This window comes from Nomascus leucogenys, chromosome 13 (assembly GCF_006542625.1).
Source record: "Nomascus leucogenys isolate Asia chromosome 13, Asia_NLE_v1, whole genome shotgun sequence".
In the NCBI taxonomy this organism is placed as follows: domain Eukaryota; kingdom Metazoa; phylum Chordata; class Mammalia; order Primates; family Hylobatidae; genus Nomascus; species Nomascus leucogenys.
The window spans coordinates 18,733,606-18,758,627 of NC_044393.1; the positions used below are offsets into that span (position 1 = coordinate 18,733,606).

General features: G+C 52.3%; 2 protein-coding genes across 7 annotated transcripts; one reads left to right on the forward strand and one right to left on the reverse strand.

Moving 5' to 3' along the window:
- Positions 1-292: 292 nt before the first annotated feature.
- On the reverse strand, positions 293-11,628 carry RBPJL (recombination signal binding protein for immunoglobulin kappa J region like). Of its 3 annotated transcripts, none has more exons than XM_030825645.1 (12): positions 11,530-11,628; positions 10,230-10,338; positions 8,788-8,913; positions 6,720-6,790; positions 6,425-6,540; positions 5,984-6,158; positions 4,511-4,648; positions 3,974-4,083; positions 3,554-3,706; positions 1,771-1,926; positions 1,533-1,636; positions 293-1,424 (listed from the first exon to the last, which is right to left on the reverse strand). In XM_030825645.1, the coding sequence occupies exons 1-12, from the start codon at positions 11,549-11,551 to the stop codon at positions 1,154-1,156; spliced, it is 1,551 nt and encodes a 516-aa protein (XP_030681505.1). In that variant the 5' UTR covers positions 11,552-11,628; the 3' UTR covers positions 293-1,153. The 3 variants fall into 3 exon arrangements, with proteins under 3 accessions (XP_030681505.1, XP_030681504.1, XP_030681506.1); XM_030825644.1 differs by having other exon boundaries at positions 293-1,427; XM_030825646.1 differs by having other exon boundaries at positions 1,302-1,427; positions 1,526-1,636; positions 11,530-11,551.
- Positions 9,952-25,022, forward strand: MATN4 (matrilin 4). Of its 4 annotated transcripts, XM_030825640.1 has the most exons (11): positions 9,952-10,039; positions 10,184-10,306; positions 12,878-12,984; positions 13,695-14,264; positions 17,043-17,165; positions 17,262-17,384; positions 17,477-17,599; positions 19,901-20,314; positions 20,414-20,566; positions 24,464-24,571; positions 24,654-25,022. In XM_030825640.1, the coding sequence occupies exons 3-11, from the start codon at positions 12,912-12,914 to the stop codon at positions 24,710-24,712; spliced, it is 1,746 nt and encodes a 581-aa protein (XP_030681500.1). In that variant the 5' UTR covers positions 9,952-10,039; positions 10,184-10,306; positions 12,878-12,911; the 3' UTR covers positions 24,713-25,022. The 4 variants fall into 4 exon arrangements, with proteins under 4 accessions (XP_030681500.1, XP_030681501.1, XP_030681503.1 ...); XM_030825641.1 differs by lacking the exons at positions 9,952-10,039; positions 17,043-17,165 and having other exon boundaries at positions 10,154-10,306; positions 24,654-25,016; XM_030825642.1 differs by lacking the exons at positions 9,952-10,039; positions 10,184-10,306 and having other exon boundaries at positions 12,897-12,984; positions 13,744-14,264; positions 24,654-25,021.

The window sequence follows — 25,022 nt, forward strand, 5'->3', positions numbered from 1 at the left end:
GGAAAGCTTTGTTTTGAAAGGGTCCTGTGGTCACCTCTGGGCCTGGGGGGCACCCTTGCTTGGGATGGAGAGATAGCTAATAGGGTAACATCCCCAGGGCAGGGACAGGGACTCAGGATGCCAGCTGCCTCTGCACCCTGTTCCTCCTCTAAAAAACGTCAAAAAGGTAGGCTCTCTGCTCCATCAGACTTGTGGTTCTTTTCTTTCTGTGCAGGTCCCCTCTTTTGTGTGTTGGTGTGAGGGTTGGGGGAGGCACACTTGGGGAGGTGGCTCATACAGACCAAACTCTGCCTTGGATAGGATTGATTTTAATGCAGCTGTAGAATCCCTGATCCTCAGGACTGCGTCCTGCTGGGCCTGTGGGAGAAGTGACTGAGGGGACAGTTAAGGCAGCAAGACCTCATCACTGTCCAGGCACCTGCCCAGCCACCAAAGCTGTGGACCAGGGAGCAAACACAGGCAAGGGTAGTATGTCTGGCTGCAGCCAGAGAGAGTCTCAGGAGGAGCAGGTCTTTGTGCTCCAGGGCAGGACACAGTGCTCTAGGTGGGAACTGGTGCCCCAGGTGGGACCAAATGCCCCAGGTGAGACTCAGAGAGACCCGGTGCTCCAGGTGGATCTAATATTCCAGGCAGGACCTGGTGCTCCAGGGTCCTGATGCCCCAAGAGCTTGCCCCCCATGCCTGGGTGTGTGAGGCTGTGTGTTTTCTCTTCAAGAGGGGACACAGAGGCCTGGAGGGTAAATGTCCCAGACCTGGCTCCTCGGGGCATGTGAAATTGAGTGTGAGAGGCAGGGAGAGCTGAAGAGAGAAAAGGACAGAGGGATAGGGCCACGCACATAGGTCTGTAGACTAAGTACTGAGGGGGAATGGAGAGAGAGAGGTTTAGAGACCGAGTGAGAAGAGATGAAGACAGGGAGAGCCACACATGATGGACACAAAGACAGCACCACTCAGGTCTTGTCTTCCTGTATGTGTAAGGACGAGGGAGAGAGTGAGCGGGTAAGAGCCACCAGGCCCGGTTTCTAGGGTAAGCCTTCAGCTGCCCTTCTGCAGCAAAGGGGCAAGGAAGCAGGGCCTAGAACCCAGAAACACGTCCCCGCGCCTGGCGCGGGCGCAGCCCTCCACGGTGGGCAGCCGGGGCGACCGGGCGGGCCTAAGTCTGGATGAAGAGGTGGAAGTTGGTGCGCGTGAACTCCTGATGGATGCTCTCCAGGAGCGCGTCGGCGTCGGTGGCGGGCTCGGGGACGCCGGGGTGACCCGGCCGCACGCTGTATTCCGGGGTGTAGGTGAAGGAGAAGGCACTAGGGTAGAAGAGCCCGTCGGCGCGCACCAGGCTCATGGGGATTGTGATGGGAGCGCGCAGCCAGCGCCAGTCGCTGCAGAAGGCCGCCACGTCCGGCACCACGCACACCAGGGACCGCGGGCTCCTGGGGGTGGAGCACCAGGGTGAGGGCTGCGGCGACTCTGACGACGCGTGCGCCCCCTTCCGCCGCTCCCCGGGGCCCAGGGGAGGCTGCCTCCCCACCCCGTACCTGTACATGGTTTCTGCCTCCACGTCCCCAAACCACACCTTGAGCCCCGCGTGGAAGTTCTCTCCATGGAGCTCCAGCGTGGCCACGTCGCCCCCGCCGCTCAGCTGGGGGAGGGTGGGACCAGGTGAGGTGAGAGAACCAAGCAGAGCGGGAACCTGCTGCTCCCCACTCACTAGCACCCCCACTGCCCAGTGCAGGCAGGGTCCCCCTGCCCGACGCTCCTAGCGCCCGGCTTCACCTCTAGGGTGCTGATGAGAGGCACCGGAGTGACCGGCTGCAGGGTACACGCCAGGCTGGTGCTGAAGGAAAATTCCACCGACTCGGTGCCGATGATGGTCCAGCAAGAGCTGTCGTTAAGCAGAGCCCTGTTCGCCTCCTTGGGGCAGGGAGAGGCCTGGGAGGAGACCCGAGGGGATGAGGCCGAAGCTTCTCATGGTGGCCACCAGCGTAGGGAGCCAGCATGGCGCGTGGGCTTCTGCATTAGACCGAACTAGATACTAATCCTAGGCTCTGGGGTTCACTTGTCCCCTCAGCTTGGACAGTGCCCTTAAGTTCTCTCACTTAGAGTTAAGTAAGCTCGTTGAGCTAGCTGATTATTTCTTTCTTTCTTTCTCTTTCTTTCTTTTCTTTTCTTTCTCTTTCTTTCTTTCTTTCCTTTCTTTTCTTTCCTTCCTTCCTTCTTTTTCTTTCCCTTTCTCTCTTTTTCTTTCTTTCTTTCCTTCCTTCCTTCCTATCTCTTTCTTTCTTTCCTTCCTTCCTCTTTCTTTCTTTCTTTCTTCTCTTTCTTCTTTTTCTTTCTCTTTCTCTCTCTCTCTCTTCTTCCTTCCTTCCTTTCTTCCTTTTTTTTCTTTGAGACTGAATCTCGCTCTGTCGCCCAGGCTGGAGTGCAATGGCCTGATCTTGGCTCACTGCAACCTCCACCTCCTGGGTTCAAACAGTTCTCCTGCCTCAGCCTCCCAGGTAGCTGGGATTACAGGTGCCGGCCACCACGCCCAAATAATTTTTTTGTATTTTTAGTAGAGACGGGGTTTCACCATGTTGGCCAGGCTGGTCTCAAACTCCTGGCCTCATGATCCTCCTGCCTCAGCCTTCCAAAGTGTTGGGATTACAGGCGTGAGCCATTGGCCCGGCCTGGGATAGCTGATTTCTAAGGGTCTTTTTTCTTGGGATTCTAGAATTTTTTTTAACATTGTGCAATTCTATGCTCTAATAATCTACAATTTTAATATTCTTTGGGAAGGAATATTCTTGGGGAAGGAATAATACTTGCTATTTTCCACTTATTATAATTCTATCTCCTAACATTCTATGATAATATTCTTTTGGGAGTACTACTGCTTAATGATAATTGTTATTTTCCACATTCTATAATTTCCCATATTCTGTGTCTTTATCTGTGCTTTGACTAGTCTTTGCTCATTAATTCTCTGCTCTCTATTACCTATCATGATTTTTATTTACATCCTACAATTTTATATCCCAATTTATTTATTTATTTATTTTGAGATGGAGTCTCGCTCTTGTCACCCAGACTGGAGTGCAATGGTGTGATCCTGGCTCACTGCAACCTCCACCTCTCGGGTTCAAGCAATTCTCCTGCCTCAGCCTCCTGAGTAGCTGAGATTACAGGCACCTACCGCCATGCCCAGCTAATTTTTGTATTTTTAGTAGAGATGGGATTTCACCACGTTGGCCAGTCTAGTCTCGAACTCCTGACCTCAGGTGTTCTGCCCACCTCAGCTTCCTAAAGTGCTGGGATTACAGGCATGAGCCACCACACCTGGCTATATCCCAATATTTTATGACTCTAAAATTCTCTGGGAAGGAATATTGCTTCATACTATTACTTATTACTATTTTTCTACATCCTATGATTCTGTCCTGGGAGTCTATGATTTTAATGTTCCATGGGAGGCTGCTCAGGAAGTAGCAACCATGGTGAGGGTGATGATCTTACATTCTGTGGTTCTCTGCATTCTCACTTTCCAGGACACTTGGTGCTGGTATTCTCTGCTTCTTACCTGAAATTGCACCACCTTCTCTGTGGCAAGGCATAAGTAGGTGCCACCCCCTCCTGGGGGACTGCCTGGAAACTGGAATGCACACTTGTGCAGCTGGGAGATGGGCTCATCCACATCAAGGAGTGCACACTGTTTTGCTACTTTACGGATGATCTGCAATGGAAGGGTGGCAAGAACAGTGGTGGCAAGGAGCCCGGGCATCCAGAGGCTGCCCTCCTAGTGGCTGTCTGCTACTCCAGTAGCCACACAGGCACTAGCAGATTCCCCCTGCCCTTTGACTTCTGTCTGGTCCTATGCGACACTGGGTGAGAACAGGTGTCTCGATGCCTTGGGGCCTCACTCTCCAGCCCTGCCCATGTGTGCCACATTCTCTGCATGGATCTGAGGGGACCCCTCCACGCATGCCCCCCCTTTCTATACCATGGGAGGTAGTGTGATGCCGGTGACCGTGCAGACGAGCTGTACCAGGGAGCCATAGCGAACGTAGCCCTCTCGCGGTGGGAAGTCTCCTTGGGAAGAGTGCCCATCAGCTGGGGGTCAAAAAAAGCAAGGGACAAGGTTTTCAGCGGCCCCCAAGCTTCTGCCTTAAACCCTGCCTTCTTGCCTCTGGCTCTTCCTCGCATCACACATGGGCCCTGCGGGAAGGGGTGGTACTCAGGGGAGCCGACTGAACGTTCTAATTCTGGAGAGGCCATTTGAGGCCATCCTCACAAATGTCTGCCCTGGGGGCAGGGGTTGGGGGCAGGCAGCTTAGCTGATATAAGGGGAAAGGGCATGGATAAGGGAGTCAGAATAGCTTGGAACAGTCACCAGCTCACTGACTGTAGTCAAGTCTTTTTGTGTTTCTGAGCCTTAATCACATGGGGCAGAGTTTACCTTCCTTAAGGAGTTGTGGTGGAGGTTAAATAAGCTAATGCATGTGAAGTGCCCAGCCCCAGGGCCTGCAGATATCATTACCCAGGTGGAGCGTGAAGGCAGCCCACTGCCGTGCACTGGCCACAAAGGCCCCATCCTCCACAGACAGGTAGCGTGTGGAGACTGTCTGAGAGCGCAGGCGGTTGAAGAGGGAGACCTTTGAGCCGGAGGATATGCACACTGTGAGGGTGAGGGTCAGGGTTAGGGTGAGGGTGAGGGTCAGGGTCAGGGTTAGGGTGAGGGTCAGGGTCAGGGTGAGGGTGAGGGTCAGGGTCAGGGTGAGGGTGAGGGTGAGGGTGAGGGTGAGGGTGAGGGTGAGGGTCAGGGTGAGGGTGAGGGTGAGGGTCAGGGTCAGGGTCAGGGTGAGGGTCAGGGTCAGGGTGAGGGTCAGGGTCAGGGTCAGGGTCAGGGTGAGGGTCAGGGTTAGGGTGAGGGTGAGGGTCAGGGTTAGGGTGAGGGTCAGGGTTAGGGTGAGGGTGAGGGTCAGGGTTAGGGTGAGGGTGAGGGTCAGAGTTAGGGTGAGGGTTAGGGTGAGGGGACAGGGTTAGGGTTAGGATTAGGGGTTAGGGTGAGGGTTAGGGTTAGGGTTGGGGTTAGGGTGAGGGTGAGGGTAAGGATTAGGATTAGGGTGATGGTTAGGGTGAGGGAGGGGGTCAGGGTGAGGGTTAAGGTTAGTTGGTGCTATCAGTGCCCTGGCCTGGCTTGGTCTCTTGGACTTTCCACACAGTTTCCAATCTTCTGTCCCTGTGTCAGGCTGGCTAATGTGCCCACAGGCCTAGATACACTGGGCATTCCCAGTTCACAGCTGTTTTTCCAGGACCTGCTGCAGTCCTGCTTTGGAACCTTTGCCTGCTCCTTTGCTGCCTGGACATCTTTCAGTTCAATAAACAAAAGTTAAACTTTTTTTTTTTTTTTTTTTAAGACAGCATCTCATCCTGTCACCCAGGCTGGATTGCCATGGTGCTATCACAGCTCACTGCAGCCTCGAACTCTTGGATTCAAGTGATCTTCTGATCTCAGCCTCCCAAGTAGCTGGGACGACAGGTGCAGGCCACCATGCCAGGCTAATTTTTTTTTTTTTTGGTAGAGGCAAGGTTTCGCCATGTTGCCCCAGCTAGTCTTGAACTCCTGAGGTCAAGTGATCCACCCACCTTGGCCTCTTAAATTGTTGGGATTACAGGCATGAGCCACCGTGCCCCGCCTAGGTCACCTTTACTCTGTCCCTAGTTCAGCCCCTGCCTAGTTCAACTTTTGTCTGCTCTGGGACCCCAACTCCCAACCTGGAGTTTGGTATCTGTCCCTTTCCTCTATGCTTTTCATCCTCCGACTCTTCTCATCCCCAGGCCTGGGCCGCACCCACTCATCCAGACTCCTTCCCCTCTCGGCTCCGACTCCACCTTTTCCACTCTGACCCCTATAGCCCAGCCTACCCCTACCTCCGCGCCCTAACTGAGCCGCTCTGGGCTTGGTTGCACCTCCCCGCCCGGGCCCGCGGTCAGGCCCCGCCCTGCTCACGGTCGGTGTTTTTCAGCGACTGCTTCTTCTGCGAGGGCTTCGAGATGACCTTGATGAGGCGGCTGTGGAAGGTACCCAGCTCCCGGCCCCCGCGCAGCACCAGCCGCAGCACCAGCCGAAAGTGCTTCCTCTTGTCTGCATCTGAGATGTACAGGGTCTTGGCGCAGCCGAATTCCTAGGGGGCTCGCAGGGACAGGGCCGTCTCATCCCAGCCCTCCCCCGTCGGATGAACCAACCTCTCCCAGATATCGGACGTCCGCCCCGTCGGAGGTGACCAGAAGCTCCACCATCCAGGCTCTCAGGCTGGGCCTTAAGGCAGGACCCTGGCCTCCCGGTCTCCCCACCTATCTCTTGGCTTTCGGAGGGGAGTAAAGGAGCCCTCCTTTCCCAGGAGAGGCAGGAATGGGAGCAGGAATCGGACTCCTTCCCGTGCGCTCTCACCCTGGAGTCCGGCTGCTGCTCGAAATTCAGCTTCTGCGTCTCAGCGGCGCTGCCGGACGCGCTGTCCAGTCCCATGTAACCGCAGACCGTGGGCCCCGTTTCCCCCGCCTGGTGAGCTGGAAAGAGACGCGAACTGGCTCTGCAAGGACTCGGGAGGACGCAGGTGCCAGGCAAGCTTAGCGCTCGCCGCCAGAGGGCGCGGGGAGACTGCGCCTGCGAACCGCCCCCTCTCGGGCCCAACCTCGTGGTCCTCCCTACAGTGCAGGCGGCCAGCAGCCCTTGAGTCCGCCCTCACCTTGGTCCTGCCCTGGCTTCACCCTCCAGCCGGGCCCCGAGAGGTAGACACAGGGCGGAGGGCAGAAGAACCTGCGGAGATAAGTGAGTGTTGGACTCGTGCATCCATCTCCACTTGGCTCTCCTGTTAAGCAGGGCAAGGTAGTAGCATAAACCCAGCAGAACCTTCGTTTCCTCCTCCCGCTCCCCCAAACACTTTTTCATGACTGTAAACCCCATTCATAGCTAAACCTTATTGTTTTTACAACCCTCATTCAACTCATCAGACGGTCCTGTCCACTCCACCTTCAAAATATAATATATCCAGAATCTACTGGCTTCTTACCACCTGGCCCTTCATCCCAGCTGCCATTACTTTTTGCCTGGACCACAGCATCAGCCTTCAAACTGGTCTACTTCCAGAAAGTTCTGTTTCTATCTCCTCCCCATTTTGCACAGCAGCCAGAGTGCTCCTTCTTTCCTTCCTTCCTTCCTTCCTTCCTTCCTTCCTTCCTTCCTTCCTTCCTTCCTTCCTTTCTCTTTCTTTTTTTCTTCCTTCCTTCCTGCCTCCCTCCCTCCCTCTCTCTCTCTCTTTTCTTTCTTTCTTTCTTCTCTTTCTTTCCCTTTCTTTCTTTCTTTTCTTTTTTTTTTTTTTGAGACAGGGTCTTGCTCTATTGCCCAGGCTGGAATGCAGTAGCTTGATCTCAGCTGTCTCGGCTCACTGCAACCTCTGCCTCCCCAACTGATCCTCCCACCTCAGCCTCCTGAGTAGGTGAGACTACAGACACAAGCCACCACACCCATCTAATTTTTGTATTTTTTGTACAGACATAGTTTTGTCACGTTGCCCACGCAGGTCTGGAACTTCTGGGCTCAAGCAATCTGCCCACCTGGGCCTGCCGAAGTGCTGCGATTACAGGCATGAGCCACCAGGCTGGCCAGAGTGTTTTGTTAAAAACATGAGTCAAATCATGTTAACTCCTTAAAATCCTCCAGTGGTTTAAAATTCAAAGTCCTCCTGAGATCTGACCCCTGCTTACCTCTCCGACTTGTTTCCTACAGCTCCTCCCTCTGATTTCAGCCACTGTCATTTCTTTTGTACCTCAAACAGGCCTAATTGGTACAGCCTCAAGGTCTTCCCATTTTCTGTTGCCCTTTTTGTTTGTTTGTTTGTTTTTTGAGACTGAGTCTTGCTCTGTCGCCAGGCTGGAGTGCAGTGGCATGATCTCGGCTCACTGCAACCTCCGTCTCCTGGGTTTAACCAATTATCCTGCCTCAGCCTCCTGAGCAGCTGGGATTAGAGGTGCCCGCCACCATGCCCAGCTAATTTTGTATTTTTTGGTAGAGAGGGGGTTTCACCATATTGGCCAGGCTGGTCTCGAACTCCTGACCTCAGGTGATCTGCCCGCCTTGGCCTCCCAAAGTGCTGGGATTACAGGTGTGAGCCATCGCGCCTGGCCCTTCTGTTCCTTCTAATTGTAGCATGCTTTCCCCAGATATTCTCCTGTCTGGCTCCATTTCAGCATTCAAGTTTCAATTCCAATGTTACCTCCCAAAAGGTCTCAACCTCCTTGACCTTTCTAGCTAATGTCCCCCCTGCCTTCAGTTTCCGTCAAATGGCCTTGTTCAGTTTTCCTTCTAGTGCGCATCATAATCTGCAAGTATCTTGTTTCCTGATTTGTGGGGAGTTTACTGTCTGTCTCTTCCACACTTGAGTGAGAGCATGGGCTACACAGCCGGGGCTGTTTCTGTCTTGTTCAGCTGTATGCCCAGTGCCCAGCAGTACCCACAGAGCCTGGTGCATACATGACAAACACTCAGTAAGTAGTTGTTGAATGAATGAATAAGTGAATCAATGGGAGAATGAGTGAATGAATGGAGACAGGAGATTCACAGGGAATCTCCTGCTGTAGAACTATAGACCAAAGTGGGGGCTAATGGCGGCTGAGGGTCAAGGCCCTGGTCGACCAATAGCTGAGATCTCAGCCCTGAGGCCTGCTCTGGGTCTAAAAGAGGCCCAATGGGTGGATGGAGGAGATGCATAGGGCTGACAGTTGCAGAGACCTGGGAGGGGCTGCGGAGGCACCTACCGCTTCTCATTTCCGTACGATTTCTGGGCCACCTTGGCATGCAGGATCCGCACAGTCTGTTCACACTGTTGCTGCAGGCACCTGCCCACGCCTCCCCTCAGAATGGTGGTGTGCTCTGGGGATGACCTGGGAGTGGGGCAGGCAGGTCGACCGGCCACAGGAGGGAGAAGGGTCAAGGTGGCACAGGGTCCAAGCACTCAAGTTGAGTAAAATGAAGTGGGCAGAGGGTTAGAGTGAGTGGGAGGGTGGGGCTGCTCTATATCCTGCCCCTGTGGGGTCAGGAAGAGGAAGCATTAGGTAAGGAGGAGACTTGGCTGCAAATTGTAGGCTAAATATTTAGGCTGCGAGGTGCTCAATGAAGCCTGCATGGAGCCCATGGGACCACCCAAGCCATCCACTCTGCGGCTCTGGCATCTTGCCCATTGGAGCCCAGGGCCATAGGGATACGTGGCTGTGACACAAAGGCTGCACTTATACTGGCCTTGGGATGGAGAAGAGTATTTTAGGGCTGATGGAATTGGTAGAGATGAAGCTTCCCCAGCCTAGGGAAGGCAGGGTGGGGAGTGAGGGGGGAGGGGAAGGGGGAGCCTTTCCTGGGCTCCTGGCCTGGAGCACTCTCTAGCCTCCTGCCTGCAAACAGAAAAGGGCCAAAACCTTGTCCTCAGCATGGGAGATGGCCTGGGGGAATCTGAGCCTTTCTGGGGCCAAAGCCATATTCTTCCCTTTCTCCCAAGAGAAGTGGCCTGTTGCTGTGTGGGCTTTCCTTCCTTTGATTACAGGAGTCAAGGCAGATGACATTGGTCCTGCAGAGTGAGCCAGGTTAGAACCTAGAGATCTGGTGGCTTCTTAACCTGGGGGTCTTGAGCGGTGTGGGTGGGTGGGCCTGAGTAATTGCAGGGAGCATGTAGAGGAGGGGAGGTGGGAGAGATTTGGGGGGTTAGCAGGTTGAGGCCCAAGGAGAGCCATGAAAACTGAGACTGTCCTTCTGAGCCCTTATTCCTCTTGGCAGGACCGGAGTCTCTCCTCACTACTGGAGGGGACAGCGTAGGACCGCACCCTCGAAAGCCAGGCCAGACAGGCAGCAGCCACAGCCAGGACCGCTCCACCCCTTGGGGCTCTCCTCAGGGAAGTGCCTTCTAAGCTTCCAATGAATTCCGGCTGCAGAGTGTGGCTGCCCCGGTCTCCCCAGTCTCCTGCTGTAGCTGAATTCCAGCCTGGCCCGCAGCTAGCCCTGTCTTCAGCTCCGAGGGTGGTAGGAGCAGGGGGTGCTGGGTTTGCCCCGCCTCAGGAGGAAGGGGGGATCCCTCCCTGCCAGTGGGAGGGGCTGCAGCCTGCACTTCCCCTCCCCACCCACCAGCCCTGGGTTAAATGTGGCCGCTGCCTCTGCATGCTCCAGCTGCCTGGCAGTCCCCACCTAGGGCACGCTGCCACGCCGCCGTTACCTGGTCCAAGTGCCCGGGAGGCTCCGCCTGTCGGCTTCGCTCTGCAGCTGCATCTCTGATCTGTCCTGCAGGCTCAGGTGAGTCAAAGGATTGGGAGGCACTGAGGGGTCTGCAGGGGAGTAGGCATCAAGCCAGATCAGGCGACTGTATTTTAGCAGAGGCACTGCCTAGGGTGCCCTATCTGATTTGCAGTGCCCTTTCCCACTTCTGCAGGGTCCTTTCCAAATCGAGCCCCCACCATCAAAGCCATCAAAATAGGGTCATCCCTTTTCTACTCTCATCCCTCTAGGAACCCCCTGAAATGTCCCTAAGGGACTTTTGAGAAATTATTTACAGGCCTCTCCTCCCTTGCTGCTCCACTCCCTCAACCTCACCTCAGGCCATCTCTGAATCTTTCTTTTTAATGCAAGGATTAACTCCTCAGAGGAATCCCAGGTTCTAGTATCAATCCTGCCACGACATCGCCATGTGCCCTTCAGCAAGACACTACCCTCTCTGGACCTAGTTCCTTTCTTTGTAGAATGAGGGGTTTGGAAAGATGATGAACTTTGAGGCAGTCGCTATTTTGACTCTCTAGGATTCCTGGGGTGGAGGCAGAGTGCCAGGTGAGAAGTTGGCTCAGACCAAGAATGGGATGAGGGGAACCTTAACCAAGATTTAGGGGCCCAGAGGTGTCTCCGGGTGGGAAAGTACGGGAGGTGGCAGAGGCCCCTTGTGCCTTAGCCCTCATGCTGCCCAGGGATGTTGGCCTCGCCTGTGGCCCAAGCTTGAGAAGAGTTCCCTGCCCTCCCACTTCCACCAGTGCTGCCACATCTTGCTTGGTCACCCTCCCACGATGGGCCCTGCCAGAGGATTTATGTTCTTCTACCAGGCCTGGGAGGGGAAAGGGGAGAAGAATCCGGGATGAGAAGGTCGCCTGGAGTGAGAAGGAGGCACTGGCCTCGCTCAGAATAGGCGCATTCACGGAACTGGGGGGCGGGGGCGGAGCTGCGGTTGGGTGAGGGGCGGCTGGCCCTCTCTGCCAAGAAACAGCAACAGAAAAATGGCTAACACAGCTTCAGCATGGGGCGCGGGGGTGGGGTAGGAGCTGGAAGGAAATGAGGTTTAGTGACTTCTAGGCGCTAGGGGGCCTCAAGAGAGAGAAGGGGAACCAGGAGCCCTAGGTTCGAATCCTGCTTTTGCAGTTCGGCGGGCTGCCTCCTTGGGGCTTAGTTTTCCTATTTGTATAGTGGGGTGGGGGTGGTGGTCCTTCGTAGTTCTCACGGGGCGTCTCCGGGGCCGCGGGAGGGTAAGCGCTCACCTGCTGCTCCTGCGGGGTCCATGGTGGCTCCACGGGGCCCCAGCCGCTCACCCGCCGCCCTCTGGACGAGTCCAGTGCTGCTGTCGCTGGAACCCTGCACACCCCTGCTCCTCGGCTCTTGTGCGGGATATATCCTGTCCAGGCCTTATCTCCAAGGCCCCGGGCCCCGGCCCTCTGTTTGCTCGGGGTGGGCGCACCTGCTGGGCAGATGTGGGCTTCCCACGCCCCCGGCCATCTCGGGCGCCCCCTGGCGGTCGCTCCTGAGAGCAGGCGGGAAACAGGCGCCAAGCCGCGCGTTCTCGTGCGCAGTGGGTTTTGGTCCACTCGCTGCCGCGCCACCACGCTCAGCCCCGCAACAGGGCGCAGCCCCTCCCTGCCGCCTGCAGTTGGGCAGTGCATGTCTGTGTTTGTGTGTGTGGAGGGGTCTGGGGGGTTGGCGAGTTGCAAAGACAGCCACACAGAAGCTTGTGTGCGTAGGGGAGTGGGCAGAGGTGGGGAAGGGCTTCTGTCTGCAGAGGTCCGCCTGGCAGGAGGAGAGGCACCAAACGCCCAGGCTGGCTCACAGAAACTAGCAGGTGTGGGATTCTATCCTACCGCAGCCACTTTTTGGCCGAATGACTTTAGGTACCAGTGCTTAACTTTTCTGAGCCTCAGTTTCCTTGTCTGTATGATGGGGACAATCACAGCCTTAGTCTTACAATTGCAGAGAGGATTAAATGCCACATTGCGTGAAGAGCACTTAACACTGTGCCTGACATTTAAGAAAGACCTGTTTTTTTTTCCTGTTTAAATTTTGCATATTTGTATCTATTCTTATTTACTATTCTGCAGTTCCACAAAGAATCTCTTGTGGGCCAAGCGCGGTGGCTCACGCCTGTAATCCCAGCACTTTGGGAGGCCGAGGTGGGAGGATCACCTGAGATCAGGAGTTTGAGACCAGCCTGACCAACATGGCAAAACCCGCTCTCTACTAAAAATACAAAAAATTAGCCAGGTGTGGTGGCAGGAGCCTGTAATCCCAGCTACTCGGGAGGCTGAGGCAGGAGAATCGCTTGAACCTGGGAGGCAGAGGTTGCAGTGAGCCGAGATCATGCCACTGCACTCCAGCCGGGACGACAGAGCAAGACTCTATCTAAAAAAATAAATAAATAAAAATAAAGAATCTCTTGTGTTTCCCAGCAATCCTACTGTGATGAGAATTTTTAAATTCTGAAACATTTCAAACATACACAAAAATAGAGAGATTAGTAAAATAAACCCGTAACTGTCTTCCCCCTCCAAGTGCCTATCACCCAGAATAAGAGCTCTGTAAATACTGTTGCTTTTCTATTTTCCTTCCTCCCTCCAGGCTCTGACTCCTCCATTCTCTGTCCCGAAGCGCCATGAGAGGCCTTCTTTGCTGGCCCGTGTTGCTGCTCCTTCTTCAGCCCTGGGAAACCCAGCTCCAGTTGGCAGGTGAACTGGGGCCCAGCCCTCACCAGTGGGAGGAGAGGAGCGGAAGTAGGTCCTCCCTCTGCAGCCAGCTCCTCCTGCTGGGGAGAGGGAAGCAAGGCCTTTGGAACATATGGGACTGGGTTTAAGTTCCCCACTTCACCTTTCTGGGCTTCAGTTTCTTCATCTGTAGGATGTGGCTTAGTTTTGGGCGCATGCAGAACTGTCCATGGGGTGTTTAATTTGGAAAAATTATTTGAAAACATGGAAAAACCAGGGAATTTTACATAAAAATCCCTGTTTAGTACTTCTCTTGAAAAACCAGGGATCTGCTCACATCCAGTTCGCAGGGGCATGGCAGCATTTGGATGGAGCTGCCTGCCCAATTTAGGAGTGATAGGGGCTCTTTGGGTCTCCAGCGTCCTAACCCAACCGGTTCATCCATGTTCCCTGCCTGGTCCCTGCAGGCTTTGAGTTTGCGACGCTTCCTTGCCCCCTCGTCAATGGGTAATACCGCCTCAGAATAGCCCTCAGAGCTGTAAGAAGAGGGAATTTGTGAAATCTCCTAGCCCAGGTGCTAGGCACATGCCGGGCGAGTGCATCTGTCTAATCTGCGTTTGCTGTGCTGGGCGCTGTTATGTCTGCATAGCCGCATTTCCCCTGGGTTTCCCAGGGGGTCTCCTCGGAAGTGAGGCTTTGCTGACCTAAGAGAGACCTCCCTGATCTCCCCATAGGTCCCAGGTGTCACACTGGGCCCCTGGATCTGGTGTTCGTGATTGACAGCTCCCGCAGCGTGCGCCCTTTCGAGTTCGAGACCATGCGGCAGTTCCTCATGGGCCTCCTCCGAGGCCTGAACGTGGGTCCCAACGCCACGCGCGTTGGCGTGATCCAGTATTCGAGTCAAGTGCAGAGCGTCTTCCCTCTCCGCGCGTTCTCGCGCCGCGAGGACATGGAGCGCGCCATCCGCGACCTGGTGCCACTGGCGCAAGGCACCATGACGGGACTGGCAATCCAGTACGCCATGAACGTGGCCTTCAGCGTGGCCGAGGGCGCGCGACCGCCAGAGGAGCGCGTGCCGCGTGTCGCTGTCATCGTGACAGACGGGCGGCCCCAGGACCGCGTGGCCGAGGTGGCGGCACAGGCGCGCGCCCGCGGCATTGAAATTTACGCGGTGGGGGTGCAGCGCGCGGACGTGGGCTCCCTGCGCGCCATGGCATCGCCCCCGCTAGACGAGCACGTCTTCCTCGTAGAGTCCTTCGACCTCATCCAGGAGTTCGGCCTGCAGTTCCAGAGCCGGCTGTGTGGTGAGTTAGGAGGGTGCTGGAGTGAAGCTCGAACTCTCAATCCAAATGCTTGGATTCTTTTCCCACCACAGTAAATCCCATCCCGTGGAGTGGCCCCGCTATTTCCAGGTAGAGTTGCCTTGACCTACCGCAGGCTGTGTCAGATTTCAGCTCTGACCACTTCTGCTCAGGCTCCATCAACAAGGAGCAACCTGTAGTTTCTTGCCCTGCCCGCCACAGCTTACCACAGGCTTAATGTCAAACTCCAGCACCAACTCCCTGCACACAAGGAACCAGTGATTCTCAAAGCTAAGAGGGATCGACTGCTCCAAAGAGTCGTGGCCCTCCCACATGGGGATGGCTTCTCCCATTATCATCTTAGCTCCTCCCACAAATGCTGCAAGATCTGTTCTAGTGACGTTTTGAGTTTATTCCGCCCATCTCGACTTAGCACCTCTCCACCTCCCTACCCACTCCTGCCCCTGTGTAGTCCTGTCCCAGCCCACTGACGTGTCTAATTGGGTGTCTCCTCTTCTGAGCCTACTCACAGGGGCTCCTTAAGCCTTCTTTCCCTAAGCCCTCTCACTTGGTACCGCCCTTCTCAAATTAGTTATTTCCTTCTGAAAGCCATTTGAGGGTGATGCCTGCCTCTGACCCCAACTCCATCCAGCTCTCTTGTTGGAGGCTTCTGCCCGTCTGTTCCCTACTGATTCTAGTCCTGTGTGTCCTCAGGGAAGGACCAGTGTGCTGAGGGGGGACATGGTTGCCAGCACCAATGTGTCAATGCCCAGGGCATGTTCCACTGTGCCTGCAACCCGGGCTACAAACTCGCAGCAGATAACAAGAGCTGTTTGGGTGAGAGCTATCCCTGTCCTGCCATCTCACTGCCCCTGAAGCTTCTTTGGCTCTCCATTGCCCCAACATCAGACCAATGAGTCTGGAAGGGCCTTTGGCAGTAAAAGCACACCTCCATCACTTTACAGGCCTAAGAAAGAAAGGTATTGCCTGGGGTCACGTAAGTTCCTGGTGGGAGCCCACAGTTCAGTGTGCTTTCTGCCCTCTTTCTCCCTGTTTTCAGGCCAGTCTCCAATCCACCTCCCAAACTTGTTTCTGTTTTCTTTTTCTTTTCTTTTCTCTCTCTCTCTCTCTTTTTTTTTTTTTTTTGAGACAGAGTCTTGCTCTGTTGTCCAAGCTGGAGTGCAATGGTGCGATCTGGGCTCACTGCAACCTCCGCCTCCCGGGTTCCAGTGATTCTTGTGCCTCAGCCTCCCAAGTAGCTGGGATTACAGGCGCTGGCCACCACACCCAGCTATTTTTTGTATTTTTAGTAGAGATGGGGTTTCACCATGTTGGCTAGGCTGGTCTCGAACTCCTGACCTCAAATGATCTGCCCGCCTTGGCTTCCCAAAGTTCTGGGATTACAGGTGTGAGCCACTGTGCCTGGCCATTTCTGTCTTCTTACAGGCACATCCTTACAGTTTCTCTTCTCAGATACTGTTGGGGGGTCTTCAGTTAGGTGGGTCTCCCCTGTCATGCTGCCCATTCTTGACTCTGCACCTCAGCTCTTTGTGTGCTGCTCACCTGAGCTGCCCTTGCCGCTCCCCTCTGCCTTTGCAAATCTTGCAAGACTCTCTCTTTTTAAGAGATAGGGCATTGCTATGTTGCCCAGGCTGGTCTCACACTCCTGGGCTCAAGAGATCCTCCCGCCTCGGCCTCTCAAAGTGCTGAGATTACAGGTGTGAACTGGTTCTTCATTTTTGTCTTCTGAAAAGCTATGGCATAGAATACCTTGCTTATTCAATTGGGTTTTTTACTGAGTACCAAGTTAGTATTAGACACTGTGCTAGGAGCATTACACACATTATTATCTCTCAGCCTCACAACAACCTGGAAAAAGAAATCATGTAATACCAATAACCCAGATGTAAGCTCGAGTCTTCTTGTTTCTAGAAACTAAAAGTTGGCTTGAACTCTGATTTGACGACTGTTTAACATTCAAATCCCTCTCCAAGGCCTCTGGAAATCCCCCAAGTGCTTACATTCTGGTGGTCACCTCTTGCTGTGAGCCTCTGCTAAATTCATTTGATTGATTGATCCTCTCTCATTTCTCAACCCTGCACACCATGTTCTTGTTCCATGCATGTTAATCAACCTCTTCTTTGGTTTACACATTTGTGTATGCAGGAGCATACACAAGTGTGTATGTGCTAAGTAACTCATAGCGGGCGCACACACACACACGAAAAACTCATTATAATTGAATATTAGCTTTGTTTCTGAAAGTCCTCAGTCAGCCTAGCACAAGGGATTTTTCACGGGCAGCCTCAACCCACAGAGTTACTCATCTTCATACTGGCTCTCTTGTTCTTTTTTTATTTTTTTTTCTCTCTGCACTCTCATCTCCTCTCCAGGAACCCCAAATACTCACTTTTTTATACAGGGTAATTATCTTCTCTCCAGTCCAGCTCTCGGCCATCTTTGCCTATCCAGACCATCAAGATGCTCAGCAGGGCAATAGTTCCCCATCTTCCACAGAAGGAAACTGTGAATAGCAAGCACTCTCTTCCATTATATCCCCATTTTGCAAATAGAAAAATGGAGGCTCAAATAGGTAAAGTGGCCAAACCTGTCCTCTGTAAGTCAGAGAGCATCTTGAGGACAGGGGCCCTGACTAATTAGGTCAGGATTTTTGGGGTTGGGGCCCAGGCGTAGGTATTCTTAAAAATTTCCTCAGGTGGTTGTGCTACCAGAGCTGAGAAGGGCAGCCCTGGGCATAGACTGACCCCATCTCTTCCTCAGCCATTGATCTGTGTGCTGAAGGGACCCATGGATGTGAGCACCACTGCATCAATTCCCCAGGCTCCTATTTCTGTCGCTGCCAAGTTGGCTTTGTACTCCAGCAGGACCAGAGGAGCTGCAGGGGTGAGCAACACCCCCGCCCTCCCACCACACCCTGGACTGTGGCCTCCGAGGGCTCCAATCAGAGGCAACATCTTGCTGTTTCTTCCCTCCTGCCAGCCATTGACTACTGCAGCTTTGGGAACCATAGCTGTCAGCATGAGTGTGTTAGCACCCCTGGTGGGCCACGGTGCCACTGCAGAGAGGGCCATGATTTGCAGCCTGATGGGAGGAGCTGTCAGGGTGAGGAGGGCTCTCCTACATTTGTGGGAGGGGTAAAGGATCTTAGCTGGTGGGGTCCATTCTGACTCATCCTGACCTGTCTCTCCTTTCAGTCCGGGACCTTTGCAATGGCGTGGACCATGGCTGTGAGTTCCAGTGTGTGAGCGAGGGCCTCTCCTACCGCTGCCTGTGCCCCGAGGGGCGGCAAATTCAGGCAGATGGCAAGGGCTGCAACCGTGAGTGATGGGCGGGAGGGTGTTCTCTTGGCTTCTGCCCCATTGCCCACATTCGGAGTGTCCTTGACTTTGCCATTGCTGTGGCCCCTAGGCTGTGGTGTGAATGTGTGTGTGTGTTGTGGGGGTGACATTGGAGGGTATGCCATTCCCTGCCTCCATCTCTTTCCTACAGTCCTCTACTCTGCTGCCAATGTTAATTTAAAAAATACATATTTGATCACATTCCTCCTTTGTGCACAAGCCTTCTGTGGCTCACCAATGCCTACAGAAGAAAGATCAAATGACTTACCCCTAAGTATTTCAAATGGTGAGCAGAACCACATTAATGAATAATGAAATCAAATTACTGGGTTACAACCAACATTAAAAAAAATAAAGAGTGGAAGACAATATAGAGTTTACTGCCTGTAGAAAGAGTTATATTATTTCTGAAATTTTAGTTCTATGTGAAATGTCTCATGATGTATTGTCATTATTATTATTTTTACTGTGAGCCGTGATAAAAATTTTGAAACCACTGCCTTAGGTCATCACAATCTAGCTTCAGCCAACTCCATCTGCCCATCTCCTGCCACACTTGAACATTTCAGTCTTACTGGCCTGCCCCTCCCTGGATGTGTCAGGAACTCCCCAGATCCCAAGCCTCTGCACGTGCTGCATCCCATCTTCTAGACTGTCCCTTACTGCCTTGGCAAACTCCTACTGATGTTTCAAGACTGTCTTAGTTCATTCAGGCTGCTATATCAAAGTACCGTAGACTAGGTGGCCTAAACAACATTTACTTTTCACAATTCTGGAGGCTGAGGAGTCCAAGACCAAGATGCCAGCAGATATGGTGTCTAATGAAGGCCTGTTTTCTGATTCTTAGATGGCACACCTTTCAAAGCCTCCCCATGCCAACACACACACACACACACACACACACACACACACACACACCAATCTTCTTGCTGTGTCCTCATATGGCGAAGACAGGAAGCAAGCCCTCTTCAGACTTTTTTTTTTTTTTTGAGACTGAGTCTCCCTCTGTTTCTTGGGCTGGAGTGCAGTGGCACGATGTCGGCTCACTGCAACCTCCACCTCTGGGGCTTAACTGATTCTCCTGTTTCAGCCTCTGGAGTAGCTGAGACTACAGGTGTGCCCCACCATGCTTGGCTAATTTTTGTATTTTTAGTGGAGATGGGGTTTTGCCATCTCAGCCAGGCTGGTCTTGAACTCCTAACCTCAAGTGATCTGCCTGCCTCAGCCTCCCAAAGTGCTGGGAGCCACCATGCCTGACCTCTTCAGACTCTTATAAGGACAGTAATTTTACTCATAAGCACTGTACCCTCATGTCCTCATCTAATCCTAATTACCTCCAAAGATCTCACCTCCCAAGACTATCACATTAAGGTGTAGGGTTTCAATAAATGAATTTTGGGAAACACACTCATTCTGTTCATAACAAAGATCAGATAGAATGCCATCACCTCCATGCAGCCTTCCTTAACAACTCCAGGAAGAATACACTACTCCTACCTTGGGATCCCTGCACGCTCTTCTCTTCTAGCACTTTCCTTGACCAGAGCATATGGCATGTCTGACTTGCTCTGCTCTGTCCTCATGGATCAGGATTATGTTTTAATTCTTTCAAAACCTTTCAAAACCTCCCCAGGCCAACACACACCACATTTTGGTCCTAGCAAATTCCCTGGCTCAGGATAGGGGAGGTGACATTGTAGAGTCATTCAGGAGCATGGGTTTTGGAGTCAGATGGACCTGGCTTCGTGTCTTGGCTCAGTCAGTACTAGCTATGAAATCTGGGGCAATCACTTTATCCATCAGAACCTCAGGTCATAGAAAATGGGGACAATAGTCAAACTTATTGGGAGTATGAGAATATATATAAGCACTTCACCCAGTACCTGGCACATGGTAAGCTGTCGGTAAATAATGTTTTTGTTATTATTATTGTTAATACTGGTACAGTGCTTAGAAGTGTGCCTGATACATAGTAGATGATCAATAAATGGTAGTTATTGTGGTCATTATTATGATTGTTGTTAAAAAAGATGCTTTTAGCAGAGTGGTTTGTTTTAAGCACTGAATAAATGTCAGGGGCGGTGATGATGACGATGATGGTGATGATGGTGATGATGATGGTGATAATTATTATTATTTAGCACACTGCCTGGCCCAGGAAGGACTCAGGAAATGTTGTCTGTTATATAATAAATGTTTGCGAATGAATGACTAGATGGATAGACAGCTGCTGCCAGTGCAGAATCTGGTCCCTCAATTCAAGCTTTTCTGGCTGTGCAGGGTGCCGGGAAGGCCACGTGGACCTTGTTCTGCTGGTTGACGGCTCCAAGAGCGTGCGTCCACAAAACTTCGAGCTGGTGAAGCGCTTCGTGAACCAGATTGTGGACTTCCTAGATGTGTCCCCCGAGGGCACGCGCGTGGGGCTGGTGCAGTTCTCCAGCCGCGTGCGCACCGAGTTCCCTCTGGGTCGCTACGGCACCGCAGCCGAGGTGAAGCAGGCGGTCCTGGCCGTGGAGTACATGGAACGCGGCACCATGACAGGGCTGGCGTTGCGGCACATGGTGGAGCACAGCTTCTCCGAGGCACAGGGTGCACGGCCCCGTGCCCTCAACGTGCCTCGAGTTGGCCTGGTCTTCACGGATGGCCGCTCCCAGGATGACATCTCGGTGTGGGCAGCGCGCGCCAAGGAGGAAGGTGGGCTTGGCATGGGACACAGTGGGCTGGGGTTGGGTCAGACGCTGGGAGGCAGCTTTCCCGAGTCCTGGGGCACCCTCTGAGATCCCAGCCTTGTAGGCATAGTCATGTACGCTGTGGGCGTGGGCAAGGCGGTGGAGGCGGAGCTGCGCGAGATCGCCTCGGAGCCAGCGGAACTGCACGTGTCCTACGCCCCGGACTTCGGCACTATGACGCACCTGCTGGAGAACCTCAGAGGCAGCATCTGTCCAGGTGAGCGCATCTCTCTCGGGGCTCCTCCTCTCTCTCATCGCCCGCCCTCTGATATCTCCCCTTCCTATTCACTTCCTACCCCCTTTGTAGTTATAGCCAGAGGTTGGGCTCACTAGACAGAGCTTTGCTACTCCAAATGTGGTCCGCAGGCCAGCGGCAGGGCGGTCACCCGCTAGCTTCTTAGAACTGAAGCATTTCTGGTGCTCTCCAGACCGAATGAATCAGAATTTGCACTTCGACAAGATTCTCAGGTGATTTGCAAGCATATTAAAGTCTAAGAAATCCTAGACTAGGCTACCTGTCCCCCAAATCAGTGGAGGTTCAGAATAATTTGGGAAATTTTTTTGAAGGCACACCAGACAGCATTTGTAAGTGGAGTCACAGCACATATCCCCTGAACTTGTTAGAATTCAACCTTATGAACTTGGCAAAGTGGCAGGACTGAATATATTTCAAGTATGCAAAGACTTTTTTCCTCTTTTTTAATGGGGACAGCATACCTCATAAGTGCAATCCCTCTACTTCATCATCTGGTGCTCAGTTCCTCCTGTGGAGGAGAAGGGGGATCTTGAATTGTGTGTAGTGTACTGTGCTCTAGGTGATATAGGTAATGTCTCCAGGGTAACTTTTACCCTAGAGACTTTAGACACTAGCCCAGGCTTAAGATGTGACTCTTCTTCCAGTTTATCAGACTCCAGCTCCAGAAACAGACTAAGTAGGGCTGGTCTGGGTCTGGAGAATCTGTCTTTTTTTTTTTTTTTTTTAAATATATGTAGCAGGGCTGGGTGCAGTGGCTCACACCTGTAATCCCAGCACTCTGGGAGGCCGAGGCAGGTGGATCACTTGAGATCAGGAGTTCGAGACCATCCTTGGCAACATGGTGAAACACTGTCTTTACCAAAAAATACAAAAATTAGCCGGGCAAGGTGGTGGGCACTGAGGCAGGAGAATTGCTCGAACCTGGGAGGTGGAGATTGCAGTGAGCCGAGATTGCACCACTGCACTCCAGCCTGGTGACAGAGTGAGACCCTGTCTCAAAAAAAGTATATATAATATACTATATATACTATATTATATAATATATGTGTGTTTGTGTGTGCACGCACACGCACTTGCATGTATATACATATACAAATATACACATACACTCCTTCCGCCAACTCTCCTTCCCTCCCTAGTCCCAGCTAATTCTAATTATTGTGGCTCTTTCAGATTAGGGGCTCTTTCAGAGCTCTTCCTGTGTGACTCTTATGGGCCCTGCAGTGTGACTTTGGACGAGTCACTTACCCCCACACCTACCTTAGCTTTTCTCTTCTGTAACAGGAGAGGCACTGGCTGCCCAAGGTTACCTCTAGCTCTAGAGTTCTAAGAGAAGTCTGGGTTTTGTGGCTGAAGCTCTTTACCAATTGGTGGTATGACTGCTCCCTGTCTCCAACCCTTTGTTTAGAGAAACAAATCTGTGAAGTTAGGGGTCTTTGCTGGATTCCAGCAGTTTGTTCATGGTACATGTAAGACTAAGATGAAGAGACAACTTTTAAATCATTACGGCAGTGTTTTCAAAGGTTAAATGTCAGGCATTGTGCTTATTATTTCACCACCTGTAATCCTTTTTCTTTTTTTCCTAAGGTACTTTTGTTGTAGCATTTTTTTTCTATGTCATTCTCTGTAATCTTTTTTTTTTTTTTTTTTTTTTTTTTTGAGATGGAGTCTCGCTCTGTCACCCAGGCTGGAGTGCAGTGGTGCGATCTTGGCTTACTGCAACCTCTACCTCCCAGGTTCAAGTGATTCTCCTGCCTCAGCCTCTTGAGTAGCTGGGACAACAGGCGCATGCCACCACGCCTGGCTAATTTTTTCTAATTTTAGTAGAGACGGGGTTTCACCATGTTAGCCAGGATGGTCTTGATCTCCTGACCTCATGATCCACCTGCCTCGGCCTACCAAAGTGCTGGGATTACAGGTGTGAGCCACCGCGCCTGGCCTCCCTGTAATCTTAACAATGGCACATGCTTATAGAATTTCAGTGAATCTAAGATACCATTCATTTTAAGATTCACCACTATTTTATGTACTGCTAAGAAAAAACATGTGCCAGTTTTAATTGTAAGGCCTCCCGCCCAACCCCCAAGATGTTGATGTGTGGGGAGATAGAGTTGGATCAGGATCAGTGGTTCCTAAAGATTAGGTCACGCCAGAATCACCTGATGGGCCTTTAAAAACACAAATTGCGGCTGGGCACGATGGCTCACGGCTGTAATCCCAGCACTTTGGGAGGCTGAGGCGGGCGGATCACGAGGTCAGGAGATTGAGACCATCCTGGCTAACACAGTGAAACCCCGTCTCTACTGAAAATACAAAAAATTAGCAGGGCATGGTGGCACATGCCTGTAATCCCAGCTACTCGGGAAGCTGAGGCAGGAGAATCACTTGAACCCAGGAGGCAGAGGTTGCAGTGAGCCGAGATTGTGCCACTGCACTCCAGCCTGGGCGACAGAGCTCAAAAAACAAAACAAAAACAAACACAAATTGCTGGGCTTCAACTCTAGATTTTCTAATTCAGCAAGTCTGGGGTGTTGTCTGATAATTAGCATTTTTGATAAATTCCTACATGATGCTGGTGCTGCTGGTCCAAAGACCACACTTTGAGAATCACTGGTCTAGTTGAAATACACCATAAAGCAGTGGTTCCCAACCTTTTTGGCACCAGGCAGTGGTTTTATGGAAGACAATTTTTCCATGATGGTGGTGGGGAGGATGGTTTTGGGATGATTCAAGCACATTACATTTATTGTGCACTTTATTTCTATTATTACATTGTAATACACAATGAAATAATTATACAACTCACCATAATGTACAATCAGTGGGAGCCCTCAGCTTGTTTTCCTGCAGCTAGATGGTCCCATCTGTGGGTGATGGGAGACAGTGACAGATCATCAGGCATTAGATTTTCATAAGAAGCCTGCAACCTAGATCCCTCACATGCACAGTTTACAATAGTGTTTGTGCTCCCATGAGAATCTAACAATGCCACTGATCTGACAGGAAAGGAGCTCAGGTTGTAATAAGAGCTATGAGGAGCGGCTATAAATACAGATGAAGCTCCCTTGCATGCTGGCTGCTCACCTCCTGCTGTGTGACCCAGTTCCTAACAGGCCATGGGCTGGTATTGGTCCATGTAATGTGCTGGTACTGGTCCATGGCCTGGAGATTGGGGAACCCTGCTGTAAAGTATTTACTTGAACCAGGCAGTGTTCTAGATTTGTGCTTTTTCAAAAAGGTAGGCAGTACCTATTTAATTACAATTGATTAAAATAAAATACATTTTAGTCCTTTAGTAGCACCAGTCACATTTGAAGCGTTAAACAGCCACATGTGGCTTGTAGCTACTGCTTTAGACAGGGCAGGTGTAGAACACTTTCATCACTGCATAAAATTTTATTTGGAGAGTGCTACACAAAGTGTGGTCCACAGACCAGGAACATCAGCATCATTTTGGAGCTTGTTAGAAATGTACCTTCTGAGCTCCTTCACCATGCTGAATCAGAATCTATATTTTAACACGCTCTCCTGATGATTCCAATGAGCATTAAGGTTTGAGAAACAGTCTTGTAAGTTGTGCACGGGCACACACACACACACACACGTACACAGGTGAATGAATCCTCGAAGCCACTAATGCATACATTCTTTCATTATATCCATTTTATAGATGAGGAAACTGAGCTTAGAAAGGTTAATGAGTTTTTCAGTATCTAACAGCTACTTAGCTTGGGACTCAGCCCAGGTCTCTCTAAATCCAAAGCCCATATAAGCAACCATAGGCTCAGTGCAGGGAAATCAGAGGGCCAAAGCTAGCGCAATTTCTCATCCCCCTGACCCTCTGTGTCCGGCTTGCAGAGGAGGGCATCAGCGCAGGGACAGAGCTTCGGAGCCCATGCGAATGCGAAAGCCTCGTGGAGTTCCAGGGCCGCACGCTGGGGGCGCTCGAGAGTCTGACGCTGAACCATATCCTTTAGGGCTGGTGGCGCGGGCTGGAGGGAAAGTGAAGGGACCTCCGCGAACCCCAGCGGCCTCCTTAACCACTCACTGGCCCAGCTGACGGCGCGCCTGGAGGATCTGGAGAACCAGCTGGCCAACCAGAAGTGAGGGCCACGGGCAGCCCAGACCCGGACCACGGACGGTGCCCCTTGCGCGCCATCGGTTCGCCGGGGCCAGGCAGAACCTGGGCCCGTCAGGCTTGGGCTGTCGGGGCGGAGGCGCTGGCGGGCTTCCGGCACTGAGCTGAGCTGGCCTCGCCCGGACCATTAGGCGGACTGCGGGGTCAGGGGGACAGCGGGTGCTGAGGGAAGGGGCACGTGCTAGACCGGCACGCCCTCGCCGCGTGCTGCGCTCAGTTCTTTGTTGGATTTCTTGTTTGTTTTCTTAAAAAAATAAAAAAAAAACTTATTTCTACGGG

Bases quoted from the DNA above. Each gene is read 5' to 3' on its own strand.
- MATN4 (XM_030825640.1), top strand. From the start codon at position 12,912: ATGAGAGGCCTTCTTTGCTGGCCCGTGTTGCTGCTCCTTCTTCAGCCC. The intron at 14,265-17,042 runs GTGAGTTAGGAG...TCTCTTCCTCAG, and splicing joins GTTCCAGAGCCGGCTGTGTG to CCATTGATCTGTGTGCTGAA. The intron at 20,567-24,463 runs GTGAGCGCATCT...TCCGGCTTGCAG, and splicing joins CAGAGGCAGCATCTGTCCAG to AGGAGGGCATCAGCGCAGGG.
- RBPJL (XM_030825644.1), bottom strand. From the start codon at position 11,551: ATGGACCCCGCAGGAGCAGCAG. The intron at 6,791-8,787 runs GTAGGTGCCTCC...TTATCTCCGCAG, and splicing joins TCGTACGGAAATGAGAAGCG to GTTCTTCTGCCCTCCGCCCT. The intron at 1,637-1,770 runs GTGAAGCCGGGC...ACCCTCCCCCAG, and splicing joins CTCTCATCAGCACCCTAGAG to CTGAGCGGCGGGGGCGACGT.